A 15,534-nucleotide genomic window follows, 5' to 3' on the forward strand; every position below is an offset into this window, starting at 1 on the left:
AAGCAGACGAAGCACAAGGCAGGAAAACGATCAGTCAGTCAACGACCAAAACAAGTATGGAGTAGCAGCGCTGAAGGCGTTACTTTACATACTTATAAGGACTAAATGTTGACCTACCAAATATATGATGTAATGTACTGTATGTATTAGGGGTGCAACAGTACAGTACGGTCCGTACCTTGGCTTTTGGGATACGGTTTCATTGCATTTTTTGTGCGGAAAAAGAACTTTTTTCTCCCAAAATTCTCTTTTTATTATTGATTATTATTAAATGATTCTAAAAACGAATAATGAAAATAGAATTTCAATCTATTGGCAGGTAATTCTCCAATAAATACATTTCTCAAATAATAAATAAAAGTAGAACTTCCGAATGGGCCTGCCCTTGCAATTACCCCCCGGTATGGCACAGGGGTTCTATGCACGGTTCATCCGGATGGGCATGTCGCGTCAGGCACCAAGATTTCTTCAATACATGTGGAAAATACATCATCCACCCACTCCCAAAAAACAGCATTAAGATTTGATAAATGACAACACAATCGGTCTTTTTTTTCATATATCATATCCGTGGTGCAAGTGGATGTATTATAAGTGTAACCCGTCTGTTTCAAGCTGTAAAATGATGCGACATATGCAGGGGTTCTTTGCACGCTTCATCCGGGATTAGTTGCGGCAGAATAAGATATAATTCTTATGAATAAAGAATACATTTGGAATAGTAAGATGGGCTGCGGCACTTTGCTTGCAGGCCCATAAATATTGATATAGAATAGCCACAGAAAACCAATCCGATGTAGGTCAGTATATTGTAGTATATGTAAGCTTTGTTTTATAGGTGACAAAGCAAATTACTGTATCATCTACAGTAGTAATATATCTCATTAGAAAGAACAAACAACAAGCTGAAGGACAAAAATGGTCCCTGGGCCGCACTTTGGGCACCCCTTGTTTACCGTGTTTCTTATTAGGAAGGTGCAAGTGCAACAGTAAGACTTTGAACATGGTGATTGTCATTTATTTTTAGTAATGCTCCTTACATGAAGTGCAGTGTTAACAGTTGCAGTGTGCAGAAGCGCTGTTTTTATCTTATGCACTCATCTTTGTCCCTTTATGGTTAAGTGTTCAAAATGAGGTGCACCGCACCTCGACGACAGAGCCAGGAGGCGGGGAGACCGGCAGGCATGTAGCTGAGGAGATCCGCCAAGTCCGAGTCGCTCTCAATATACAGTATACTCTGTCGCCCAATGCCTTGCCTTTTCGTCCACTTTTTGGTGGTTGTCCCTCATTTGAAATATGTACTGTACTGTGTTGGTAATGGGAGGGCTTTTCGCCAGTCTGGACGAGCACCCACACAGTGTAAAATGTCCCGCTTAAGGGAGTACTCGTCATTACAGCTCTCAGCTTAGCACCCACCTCACTGGTGAGAACAACAATAACAGCAGAGTTCAAATTGACACATACGGAACACACGACGCAAACTTTTGTACTGCACAGACACTGACATCAAAATGAACGCCTTCGCACAATCAAACACGCAAAATGACACTCCTATCTACACACCGCAAGGTACAGTATGCTGAGTAATCCAAGGTACACTTTTCCTACACAATATTTAGTGAGTAAGCAGACCCCTTTGAGAGTATTCTTACACTTATCTTCCACTGTATATTTGTCATATTGCTGTGGTTGTTCCCTTACCCCAGGTTGTTGGCTATGCAGTACCCGTACGGCATTCTGGTGGCTTAGATCAAGGTGGAGCCAAATAGGATGCGTCCCGATTAATCTGTCCAAAACACTTAGTCGTCGATGGAGGGAGTCATAGCCCGAATCTCTTGCTCCAGCCAGTCCGGTCCCCATTCCGGCACAGGGGGATGCCTGCAGGAAAAGACCCCCCACTTCTTCACCCATCCTGCAAAACAAAGATAAGTATTTCATGAGTTAATCAGCACACACGTTTGAAACTGCTTGCAGACCTAGAAACATCTGGCTACAGACCTCCACTGTACAACCATTTCATTTAGCCACAGAAGGGGGAAATGCTTGACTGTTTGTGTGTTTTCCCCAATATTCCTCCCGCAATTTAATATAGACTTCATTGATGACGCAAATTACCCAGTGTGCCCGAATATCTTGTCAGTTTAGGTTGTAACCAACAGCCGCGAGCATTGGCACCTTCAGTCCCCCCACGGAGGATTAATTGTAACAAAGAAATTGTACATAACTACTGTTTGGCCCACTTTCACTCAAATATAGGGGTGCCACGAAACACCCAACTCACAAGACCATATAATGCACAAGCTTGGGCCCACGAGAATTTTACCGTTAATTTTAAGAAAAGTACAAGGAATAAATATGACTGGACAAACAAACTTTGGATTTAACAGTCACAAAACAATGCACAAGCGTTTTGACATGTTTATTGTCCCACACATTTTTTGAGACCAAATAAATCACTGTTATGATCATCAAGATGTCATCTTTCACTCTGTAAAGTTGTGAATTCGCGTTTCTGACATTTATTTTCTCACAAACAATTGGTGCCTTCTGTCAAACGTTTGCAGCATTTCTTTAAATGCTGGCTTTTCAATAGGCGTGTCAGCATTAATAGTTCCAGCTTGTCATTGAGCAATGCCAGCTCACTGTTTTTGTCTTAACTACTTGTCTTTTGTCTATTTACATCAGCAATGTCCAGTTGTCCTTTGGTATTTATAATAATAAAAACAATCTTTGTGTTTTTAGTATCAACATGTTAGCTTTTTCTAGTTACAGTATGCCTTGTTAGTTTAATTTGTCACTTTTGCTGGGTTTTTATTTTTTCTGCAATTTCTGCCACGTTCCACAGAAGGCCCCTGCGCCACACTTTGGACACTTGTGCATGTTTTGCCAGGAAGTTGAGGTACTGCTAGGCAACGGAGGAGTGTGTCCAAGGTGACACAGGGGGTTGGGTTACATTGTGGCAATTTTTACAGCTTTCAGATCTGAATTGCACGGCGGTACGATGGCAGACATCCTCTCCTGCCTGCTCATGCCGCGAATGCTTCACCTTTATTGGTCGCTTGTATTTCATTACCTAATACGCCTCCTGTCTTTCACTTTGAATGCGCTCCCCTACTCGCTAAATATAGCGACCATGTCACCCATGTCTTCTACGTGTGAGGTGAAGCTGAAGCGATGATCGCCAGTAAAATTCGCGCTCAGCCAGAGATTAAAGATGTAGACAAATCCAAACATCTTCGTGTTTTGATCTGCCAAATCCTAAGTAACTTTATCAAATGTAGAATTCCTGCAGCTTCTACTTGGACATCCAGACGGTCACTTACTGACACTGACAGGTGTGTAAAGCGCTTAATGTGCAGTTCTAATAATGCCTCGCATCCTGACTTCCATATTATGAGTATTATCACCCATTGTACCAATGCCGTAGTCCACAGCTTCCAGCTGCCTTGTTCTCATGAGACAGCTTTTCTCCAACGAGAAATCTCCTCACGTTTTTAATCTCTGTGTCGCCACACTCCCCCGCTCAAGTAGTCAGTGTACAGCTTGGATAACAATGGAAATTGTCTGTCTCCTCAAAAAACGTCAACACACAACCATTATTGTCCTTTCTTCTCAACAACAGCCTCATCTTCGGAGGCTAACTCCCAAGTCACGGCTGACACCTATTTTGCTGCCCACAGCTCACACGCGTTTACCTTCACGCTCGGTAATTCTGTTTTCTTCTCCGGCAACTTACAAACGGAAGTGGAGCAATGTCTGTTGTCACGGACATTTCCACCATGCCGAGTAAACATGCTCACAGCTGATCACCGTAATGGACCTGAAATTTATTGCACCAGCTTTTGGACACCCTGATGTATAATAACTATAACTATAACTGTAACTATAACGAGCATCCATGTAAGTATTTTCTTATCTTCACTGGGCTGTTCGTATTTTAGGGAACTCCATGTTCCCTAAAATCTCCAATATCTTTTTGTGTTAGATGAATAACAGGGGAAAATAAAGACAAGTTGAAGTTCCTTGTAAATTTGACACTCCAGCCAGATAAGGAAATACAAACATAAGACTGGTCATCTGCCACTTTGCATGAAAAGAGACACAACTAAAACTGATAGATTTTATAACAGTGAAAAATAACACCACTGGTTTTATGATGAAGCAGATCAATAATTTTAATTTTGATAGAAAGTGGCATTAAATGTGTGACTGGTTTCACTTCATCACATCCCCATTTGAGTCTCCAAAATGTACATACACAAATTTTCAGGCCCTGTTTTGTGCATGCACAACCTTTGTAAATGAGACAAGTGATGATCACAAGCGCACACTCAACTGTGCTCTCTGCTGGGTGTATTGTGGTAGTGCACTACATTACCTCAACTGGCTATAACAATGTACACGTATGTATTTATGTATATGAGACAGGTTCAGACAGCAGTGTTTACCTACGATTATATTAGACACTCACGCTAGGTAATTTTATTTTCTATATAGTGCCATGTGCCAACAGAAGTCATTTGAAAATACCTTCCAAATAGGTTTATACAATGTTCTTTTATTAAACAAACTAAACAGACTTATCTTACATACATGACAGCATGTCAGTTCTATCTCTATACTGTATGGTCACGTTTACAATTTATCTGTGCTCTGTCGTGTGTGGAGGAGTGATTCTGTGAATAAAATGGCACATCCTTATTTTGAAATCTATTGCTTTCTGTTACGAAAGGTTGTTATACAGTGGTGTGAAAAAGTGTTTGCCTCCTTCCTGTTTGTCACACTTAAATGTTTCAGATCATCAAACAAATTTCAGTATTCGTCAATGACATCACAACTGAACACAAAATTCAGTTTTTAAATGAAACTTTTTTGAAAAAAAATCCAAAGCTACATGGTCCTGTGTGATAAAGTGATTGCTCCCTAAACCTAATAACTGGTTGGGCCCCCCTTAGCAGCAACAACTGCAATCAAGCGTTTGTGATAACTTGCAATGAGTCTCTTACAGCGCTGTGGAGGAATTTTGGCCCACTCATCTTTGCAGAATTGTTGTCATTCAGCCACATTGGAGGGTTTTCCAGCATGAACACCTTTTTAAGGTCATGCCACAGCATCTCAATAGGATTCAGGTCAGGTCTTTGACTAGGCCACCCTAAAGTCTTCATTTTGTTCTTTTTGTTCTTCTTCAGCCACTCAGAAGTGGACTTGGTGGACGTGTTTTAGATCATTGTCCTGCTGCAGAAACCAAGTTGGTTTCAGATTGAGGTCACCAACAGATGGCCGGACATTCTCCTTCAGGATTTTTTGGTAGACAGCAGAATTCATGGTTCCATTTATCACACCAAGTCTTCCAGGTCCTGAAGCAGCAAAACAGCCCCAGACCATCACCCTACCACCACGATATTTCACTGTTGGTATGATGTTCTTTTTCTGAAATGCGGCGTTACTTACAGGACACACACCTTCCAAAAGCAATACATTTTTAGGTTTGGATTTTTTTTCTCCCTTAATAATAAAATATTTCATTTAAAAATTGCATTTTATGTTGAGTTGTGCTGTCATTGACTTAATATTTAAATTTGTTTGATGATCTGAAACATTTAAGTGTTCAAACATGCAACAAAAATAAGAAATCAGGACGGAGGAAAACACTTTCTCACACCACTGTATGTAAATTTGGAGGAGCGATTGCAATACGGTCAGCGATGCTGCACGCATGCATGTGTTTGTGTGCTTGTGTCAAAAACTCAAAGTATTTGTGTGCTGATGGGTAAAACTGAGCTTTTTGGTTTGTGTCATAAGAAATATGCGATGACATTTCATGTTTTTTAAAGCCTGTTTGATGACCGTCTCTCCGTTTGCATTGTGTTGACAAGCTAGTTGTAGGCTATCGCTTGCAAAATGAAGACCACCATCCTTAAGGAATATGAAGTAACCTCTCACTATGCAGAGTTACGATGTCATCTAATGTACAATTATAGAGTAATGTCTTCATGTATCATGTGTCAGCGAAGGTGAACAGATAGTGCCAAATTTAAAAACAAAAAACAAAATTGATATGAAATCGTGTGGCAGGCTACAGGGGAAAATCTAGCAAAAAGTGAATATGTCCCGGTTCCGTGTGAGTTTTACAGGTCTGTGTTGTGGAGAAAATAGAGTCTTTGCCTGTCTATACTCAGGCCCTAATAATAAAAGTTTCAAGAGGGCCTTTGCACGTCTGTGTTTGGGCCCTAATAATAAACATGGCATTTTCAAGTGGGCCTTCGCATGTCTGTGCTTGGGCCCTAATAACAAAAGGTTTCAAGAGGACCTTTCCACGTTGGTGCTCAGGCCCTATTAATAAACATGGCATTTTCAAGAGGGCTTTCGCATGTTTGTGCTCGGGCCCTAACAAACATGGCATTTTCAAGAGGGCTTTTGCATTTCTGTGCTCGGGCCCTGACAAACACAGAAGTTTCAAGAGGGCCTTTGCATGTCTGTGCTCAGGCCCTAATGATAAAAGTTTGTTTTTGGGCCCTAATAATAAACATGGTACTTTCAAGAGGGCTTTTGCATGTCTGTGCTCGGGCCCTAATAATAAACATAGCAGTTTCAAGAGGGCCTTTGCAAGACTGAGCTCGGGCCCTAATAATCAACAGCAGTTTCAAGGGGGACTTTGCATGTCTGTGCTCTGGCCCTAATAATAAACATGGCATTTTCAAGAAGGCTTTCGCATGTCTGTGCTCGGGCCCTAACAGCAGTTTCAAGAGTCTATGCTTGTCTATACTCAGGCTCTAATAATAAAAGTTTCAAGAGGGCCTTTGCACGTCTGTGTTTGGGCCCTAATAATAAACATGGCATTTTCAAGAGGGCCTTCGCATGTCTGTGCTTGGGCCCAAATAATAAAAGGTTTCAAGAGGACCTTTTGACGTCGGTGCTCAGGCCCGATTAATAAACATGGCATTTTCAAGAGGGCTTTTGCATATCTGTGCTTGGGCCCTAACAAACAACAGTTTCAACATAAGAAACATAATAATAATGTAGCAGTATTAAAGAGGGCCTTTTCAAGTCTGTGCTCGGGCCCTAATAATAAACAGCAATTTCAAGGGGGACTTCGCATGTCTGTGCTCGGGCCCGATAATAAAAGTTTCAAGAGGGCCTTTGCATGTTTGTGCTCAGGCCCTAACAATCACAGCAGTTTCAAGAGGGCCTTCGGATGTCTGTGCTCGTACCCTAATTATAAACATAGCAGTTTTAAGAGGGCCTTCGCATGTCTGTGTTCGGGCCCTAATAATACACATAGCAGTTTCAAGAGGACGTCTGTGGTTGGGCCCTAATAATAAACATTTCAAAAGGACTAAAAAAGGTAATGGCAAATCTTTCTGTAGCAGGTCGCCACAAATAAATAAATGTATTTAAACACTGGTCTTTACAAGGATGAGCTCACCCCAGCATTGGATCTGTCTTGTGGTCTTCTTCTGTTGTCTCAGGCTTTTTCCCCATCTCCTTTTTCAAAGTGCCGATTTCCAAGGCAAAGGACTCAATCAGCTACAAAGAGACACACAATAAGTAAGTTTAGAAAAAACTACGTGCACATACGTCAGGTGAATTTCTAAATAAGTAAGATTTTGTTTTATTTTCCTGAACGAGCTGCATCACAGACAACCGCAGCCATTTTACAAGGACTCACGCCGCACTGACATTATACAAGGACAGCCAACACTGCCACTCTTCCAATCTCACAGCGAGATTCTATTCATTTCGATTAAAAAAGTCTACCGTCTAATGCCCTTACGAGACCTCCCATGAACAACAGCCATAAGCATAAACCGGGTGTGTTCAAAGTTTGGCATGGGGGCCATTTGCGGCCCGCGGCAGTTTTTTTATTGGCCTGCAGCATATTTTTAAAATAGAATTTAACAACTAAAAAAAAACAGCAAAAATTGAAAATTTTCTAAAAGATCTTTTAACATTTTTCTGATGTTCTTATTGTTCTGTTCAGATTGTACATTGCGGTTGCATTATTGTGTGATTTTACTTAAGTATTATACTTCCTTTCTAACATCATAGCCAGTGGGACTACAGATGAAAACTAGCTTCTTTGCTAACTCTGGCTTTTTAACTCATGTATTAGCATGTGTTTTATGACATTGCATTGTCGCCCACAGATAAACTAACCTGAATCTGACAAAATATTAAGAGAGAAAAATAAGTAAAAGTAATCTAATGAAAAAAGTCAATATTTTATGAGACTAATGTCATACTGTAAGGAAAAATAATGTAATTTCAGTAGCATAAAGTTGAAATATTAAAAAAAATATGTTTTTAAAAATCATAATATTAAACAAAACAACAAATAACGTTGCAATTTTTGAAAAATTCGGCTGTGGAAACAGTTATAATGCTATGAGAATAAAGTCACAACACTTAACATTTTAATGAGGAAAAAAGTAATATCATAGTAGGGGAAACACTGATTCTCCTCTTAGTTGTACAGTATTACTTTTTGATATCATTTGTGGTTCATGTGCAATGTTTATTTCTGTCATTTTCTAACACATCCACCTTTACCTTGCTTGACTGCTGTTGGCTCAAGTGCTGCAGTAATCTGCCTTCTGTTGACCCCCGCCTACCCAAACCCCCTTTGTGTGACACTGTCATTTGTTTCATTTCCCCTTATCTGTTTAGTTTTGAAATCTCAATTTCTCGCTACCATTCATCAGTGGAAAGACACAAAGCACACCAATGCCTTTGGTGCACAGTTACTATTTACTGCCATTCATTGACACTTTGCATTTAAAATGCGTTCTAACACACTCATCAACATTTTCTCAGACATTCTCAGTTATCTTACTTTCAGTATTAAACGAGTACATCGGGGTGGCAAAACCTTTTTCACCGAGAGCCACATAGTGAAAAATGAAAAGCATGAAATGGATGCAAAGGCCGCTTTGACATTTAGCACGTAGATATGCTAAGGAGTTTCATATATTTAAAAAAACAACTGCATTTCAGCTGAGTGACGTACATAGGTGAAAAAGCCTATTATTAATATCAACTTCACCCTTTACTTATTTTAACCGCTTTTGTCACGTTACACCTGGCTAACGCCCCCTTTAGGGTCTGCAACATGGAAAAAGCTGCCAAATATCGCCTGTTGTGCATATAAAAAACATTGTAAAGGCTGTGTCATGTACCTTGAAGAAACTGCTTTTCCTCTCCTGTTTGTTGGGCTGCCGGTGCTTATGAATGGACATGTTGTAAGATCTCCTGGATGTGAAAAAACAACATCAAAGTTCTAAGAGTTAGAAATACAAACACCAGTACTGTATACTTCTATTTCCCAGACACAATATTCCTATCATAAAGTACACCAGCTGTTTGTTTCTTTCATCAAGCTCTTTCAGGGGTGTCCCAAGTGCGGGGGCCACTTTCTCTAAATGGCCTATAATGGAATGGAAAAATATTAAAATGGTCCCTGCATCCTTTAGATTTTTCTGCATGCGACCCTGTGTAGAAAAAGCAACTTGATATTGCAATGTATGCCAGCATTAGATATCGATGCTCTTACTGTATGGTGTCCATCTACTGTCGCAGACTAGGGGTGGGCAAATAATTGGTTCATGACGCGACCGTGACAAATAAATAATCAAAATAGATTTAAATAAGCACAAAAAATAATATATATTATAAATTATATTATAATATATATTATATTATATATTATATATATTGTATTTGTATTTTATAATATATAATATATAAACCGACTTTTTTACAATATTATACATAATAAATAAAAAATAATATATTACATATATTACATAATATATTACAATATTACTATAATAAAAATAAAATAAGTGTCTTTTTGACAGGCTTCCGCGCGCCACATAAAATGATATGGCAGTCCAGAGTTTGAAATCTGTGCCTTACAATAATCATTTTTTATCGCAAATGTTGATTCAAAATTAGAGAACGCATTTGTGAAGGTGGGCTGTTTGCCCCATGAATGAACACACACGGGAAATAATGTACAACAAGCCGACAAGCCGAGCAAAGATCAAGAATGGAGTCAATAATCATTTAATTGTTCACACGTTACAAAGATTATGCCCTGCGTTTGCACTTTTTTTTCCTTTTTTTGCACTTTTGAGTCCTCAATTTTCCTCAAGGTCCAAAATAACCTATGGAAATCAACCTAGAAATCAACATAAATGCAATAAAAGAAGACCAAAAAAAACCCAGCAAGAATTATGTGGCATACAGTAAAAAGGCTTGTGGCCCACGAGCATGACAGTTTTCTAATGGAATGACTCTCCAAAGTCGTGTGTCCAATTGTGTGTTGTATCGTTTGTGTGTTGTGCTTTTGCTGGAGGTCACAGCCCAATCAGGACATCCGCTCCGCACTTGATGCAGAAATGAGAACTGAATCTTCCGGTTAACCACACTCCATGCCTTTTAAAAATTACTCAATCCATGAGCGACCCTGAACATTTTCTAATGTTTATGCCATGTTTTCTTCCTCTAAGCTTGTTGTTGGGGATTTATGACAACATAACAGTGGGCGAAAAAAACTATTTGATCCTCTGTCGATTTTGGAACAAATATATGAACAGCCCAGAAGTTTATTCTAACAGAAAGAAAGAGTAAAAAAAAAAAAATCCAGAAAAAAACATTAAATGTTATACATGAATTAGTATTTGATTGAAGGAAATAAGTATTTGATCTGAAAGGAAAACGTGACTGAAGAAATCCCTGTTGGCAAGCACAGAGGTCAGATGTTTCTAGTAGTTGCTCGCAGGGTTGCACACATTTCAGAAGGGATTTTGGTCAACTACTCTTTACAGATACTCTCCAAATCATAAAGGTTTTGAGGCTGTCACTTTGCAATTAAAACTTTCAGCTCCCTCCACATATTTTCTTAATGGTATTCAGCTCCACAGACTGGCCAGGCCAGGGGTCGGCAACCCGCGGCTCTTCAGCCTCCTTGTTGTGGCTCCCTTTGCAATGCTCGAATATTTTTTGAGTGGGGAAAATGCACATTTTTGAGCGTGAACGCATCATGGCCGAGTTCTGACTGGTGAATGGATGAGCGCAAAGAAGGCAGGGGAAGCTGACATAGACACACTTTTCTTTAGACTTTAAGGTAGTGAGGTTTAACCAGCGTAGTATCACAACCCCACTAGTTGGCATCCATGCACACTGTACTTCTTTGTTTATAAGCTGATGTTTTGCGGCTCCAGACTATTTTTTTTGAGTGGGCGAGGGGGCAAAATGGCTCTTTTGATAGTTAAGGTTGCTGACCCGGGCCGCACAGTGGTTAGCATGTTGGCCACACAGTCAAGAGATCAAGAAGACCTGGGTTCGAATCTCTGTGTGGAGTTTGCATGTTCTCCCCGTGCATGCGTTGGTTTTCTCCGGGTACTCCGGTTTCCTCCCACATTCCAAAAACATGCATGTTAGGTTAATCGGAGACTCTAAATTGTCCATAGGTATGAATGTGAGTGTGAATGGTTGTTTGTCTATATGTGCCCTGCGATTGGCTGGCAACCAGTCCAGGGTGTACGCCGCCTCTCACCCGAAGTCAGCTGGGATAGGCTCCAGCATACTCCCATGACGCTAATTAGGATAAGCGGCATACAAAAAGGATGCCTCGCCTCTAAACAGACAGGAAGAGGATTCACTCTGTGCATTGGTTTCCAGCACCTGGGTGCATTTGTTGTATAAAACAGCATGAACTTGTCAGTCATACAGTCTCTTTTTCTCTGCGGGGGAGAAAGTGAAAGTTATGGCAGCAAAAAAAAGAAACACAACCAACATAAAATACATAAAACATAACCACACAACCCAGTTTTTCGCATCGGGGGAAAAAAAAAGTACACATGGAGATGCAGAGCGTTCGTCCCAACAGTCACCATTCACTGAGACGTTTGGTCAAATTAGTAAGCAAAAATGGAACAGCGCAAAAAAGGTGTGCATTCACAGAAAGTGTACTTTCTTACATCGCAAAAGAAATGCTGCTCTTCAATACAGTTGAAAATCCAGCATTTTGGGAAATGCTACCAACGTTTGATACAGTACCAATTGCCTGTGAGAAAATACATGTCACAAATGGCAATTTTACAACTTTACAACAGTGAAAGATGACATATTAAAGAAAATATTCTATTACAATGATATATTTTTGAAGTAAATGCTATGTGTTATGTGCTCACATCAGGCAGTTTCAAGCATAAAAATGGTTAAAAGGAAAATACAAATATAAGACGCATTCCAAGACATTGAGAAGCTGCAGTATTCTACACTGGTCACTAGGTGTCAGTAATGTTACTGCAATGTTCGGTGAGACACGCAAACAGCAGATTTGATTGCCCCAACGACAGCCTTTTATTGCAGGTTTGAATTATATCACAACAGGCACAACAATCCCTAATAAAAATCCCAAATGAAAACACAGGCTACTGTTGCGGCCGTAACCCACGCCAAGCTGAAACTCAACTCTGACCCTCGACGTCACTTCCTGTCCGCCACTCACTCAGATCCCCTATGGAACACATTTAAAGCAACACACATAAGGCTGAGTCTTATTTTTTACTTAAATGGTTTATTTACTCTATTATGTCTACTATATTGGGTGTAAAGGTGACTATGGGGTTGTTATTTCATGTCTTGAGGGCTCTAATAATGTTACAAAGGTCGTAAACAGGGTTTCTATGCTCTAGCTGCAAAAATATTCCTTTTATAAATAAGGAATCCTACTAAAATTCACTTATCACAGTTATCATTAACAGCAGTTGTTAATCTGGTCTCATGACAATAATAGCATTTTTTGTCAAACATTTTAAAATACACCTGCATTGTTTTGGGATTTAGTTAAATAAAAAAAAGTCTGTTTGTCCACTCATGTATTTTTTTTTTATTGAACTTTTTTTTAAAGTAATGTTACAATTTAATCTCATCCTCAGCGAGCTGGTCTTGTGTATCGTCTCAGGACACCCTTCACGGAAAGTCCAGCATGGTGCTCTAAGCCCACTGCCCCAACGGCTGGGTGGCGGTGCCACCAACAAGGGCAGGATATTCTTTCACCGGAAAACAACCACAAAGCAGCAAATCACAGACATCCACAAACACACACCTTAGCTGACAAGAGAGACATTCTCTTTAAACACACACATCGCAAAGGACTGTGGTCACCATCAAAGCGCCCACACGGCACTTTACACCTTCAGCCACACCCTGCACTCTGAGCCAAAGCCTCAATCACTGTGCTGCAAACTGACACGCTGGTCAAACCCTAAACTTCCATTTGCATTCACTTGTCCTGCTAAGGAAAAAAAGGCAAATCCGCTTGAGATCACTCTTTGACTTTAACCATCAGGATTTTGGGGGTTGATCATCAATTTGTGAATTTCTGATCACGTGGTGGAGCAATATGTCTATTTAAAGAACATGTTTATTTACTGTATATGCTATGTACAGTCATCCCTTGCTACATCGCACCCTCACTCTATCGGGTTTATCAAAAATGTATACATTAATGATTGCTCTTTCATGATTGAATACAGCCTTTTATTAGTGAAAAATGTTGCTACATGCAAATATGCATATTTAAGCAAATTATACTTACTCAACCCGAAATCAAAAGGCAGATAAAGCGTTCTAATTGCGAATGTAGTTTTCTACATTAGCCACCAGGTGTCAGTGTTTGGTGAGACAAGCAGAGATGTGATGGTCCGAATAGACATTTATTGCACAACAGGCACAATAACAATAACATAATAATCACAATAACAACACGGGCTGCTGTTGGGGGGGATAACCCACAACAAGCTAAAACTCAACTATGAACCACTGACGTCACTTCCGTCCCTCCACACATCTGTCTGCCCGCGACTTAGGTCTCCCAGTGACCGCATTTACTGTGATACATTTACATCTTAATTGGGTTTATCTTAGTTGGATTTTTTGACATGAATTTGTATGACATCCCCATCAGCAGTGTAGTGCATCAACGGTGACTTACCCCCTCCACTTGGTCCTGTAAGTCAGTTATAGTCGAATTTCGGAGATGAGGAATGTACTTCCGGTTTGGCTTCTCAAAACAGTAATACATTTGCATCACAAACACGCCTCGAAAAAACCAAGCCCTCACAAATCGCTTGGCGTTACTTTCTCTCCCGTCGTATCATTGCGCGCTGTCGCCTGCACATTTTTGTGCATGTGTTCCACAGCGGATGAAGACTGCTGCGACGGTCTCGCCTCAGTTATTCATCTCCCCAGTGTTTCATCGCCAAAGACGTCTACTGCCACCACAACGGAACGAACAAGCCAGCTAGTTTGGCTAAGCTAGCTAGCGGTGCGCTAAAGAAATCAATGAACTTCATGGGTAAGGAAATGGCAACCATTGCAAACAGCTGCAAACTTTATTGGAACTTATGGAGGAAATAAAGGATCTAAAAAAACAGAGCGAGGGAAAGGGAGAGGATTAAACAACTGGAAAATGGAGGAAACTGGATAACGGAGTGTCTGACCTGGAGCAGTATTCGCTTATGAACAATGTCACAACGTCTGGACTGGAAATAAAACCATCCAACTCGGATACCCACACAGGTTTGTGGACGTCATACGCCAGTTCCACGACAACCTAACCGGGCGGGTTCTTTCAGGTGGAGAGGTGTCAGAGCCGTTCAACATCAGCAACGGCGTCTCGCATGCTGCCCCTGTCCTCTTAACCTGTTTTTCACTTGCATGCTCAGGCATGCAATCAAAGATCTAGATCTTGGAGTATACCAGACCAATACAGACTTGATAGCTCGCTGTTCGACCTGCAACGAGTGAGTGCCAAGACCAAGTCTGTAAAGAAGTATTGTTTGCCTTTATGACCTGACCTCCAGCTCATGGTGAACAAGGTTGCTGAAGCCTCCCGCCTCTTTGATCTCACCATCAGCCTTGGCAAGACAGTTCCAACCCGGGCCATCGAGGGTACTCAGCTTAAGACGGTGGATAGAGGCCTTTAAGTGCCTAGGCAGCACCATCAGCAACGACGGCAGCCTGGATAAGGAGATCAGCGCCAGGATCTGAAAGGCCAGCCAAGCACTAGGCCGTCTCTGAGCTCGCTTTCTGAACAAAGTTCAAGGTGTTCGTAAAATTTCCAGATGAGAAGTCTGAGGTACGTCCTTAACATCACCCGGCAAGACCACATCACAAACCTTGAAGTCCTCCACAAAGCCAAGATGACCAGATGACCGTGTCCTGAAAAATCAACAACGATCGTGTCCTGAAAAATCAACAACGATGACATGATCCGGATGGACGACTACAGGCTGCCCAAGCAGATCATGTTTGGCAAACTATGTTCAGGCAAGCGAAACCAAGGTAGACCACGCAAAAGATTCACAGACTGCGTGCCTTCCAACATTAGTCACCCAAACAGCGAGCGCTCCGTGCTTTGGACTGACCAAGTCAGGCACAGGACCTGAGGAGACTGTGACAGAGAAGAAAGGAGGCTTCGACTGTTGGCCCAGACAACTTGGACAATTCACTTGCCTCCGC

At 40.9% G+C, this 15,534-nt stretch overlaps 1 protein-coding gene across 3 annotated transcripts in view; it reads right to left on the minus strand.

Annotated features, from left to right (window-relative positions):
* Nucleotides 1-15,534, minus strand: part of LOC129192308 (ras and Rab interactor 2-like) — a 51,780-nt gene that overhangs the window by 34,158 nt on the left and 2,088 nt on the right. For all 3 annotated transcript variants that reach the window (XR_008573405.1, XM_054796193.1, XM_054796194.1), the window contains exons 2-4: nucleotides 9,177-9,249; nucleotides 7,427-7,527; nucleotides 1,702-1,912 (exon numbers count right to left, since the gene is read on the minus strand). Coding sequence is in view for 2 of the 3 variants with exons in the window: in XM_054796193.1 (XP_054652168.1) it covers nucleotides 1,702-1,912; nucleotides 7,427-7,527; nucleotides 9,177-9,236 (372 nt within the window). In the remaining variant the exon portion in view is untranslated. The remainder of the gene's footprint in view (nucleotides 1-1,701; nucleotides 1,913-7,426; nucleotides 7,528-9,176; nucleotides 9,250-15,534) is intronic.

This window comes from Dunckerocampus dactyliophorus, chromosome 13 (assembly GCF_027744805.1).
Source record: "Dunckerocampus dactyliophorus isolate RoL2022-P2 chromosome 13, RoL_Ddac_1.1, whole genome shotgun sequence".
Classification (NCBI taxonomy): Eukaryota; Metazoa; Chordata; class Actinopteri; order Syngnathiformes; family Syngnathidae; genus Dunckerocampus; species Dunckerocampus dactyliophorus.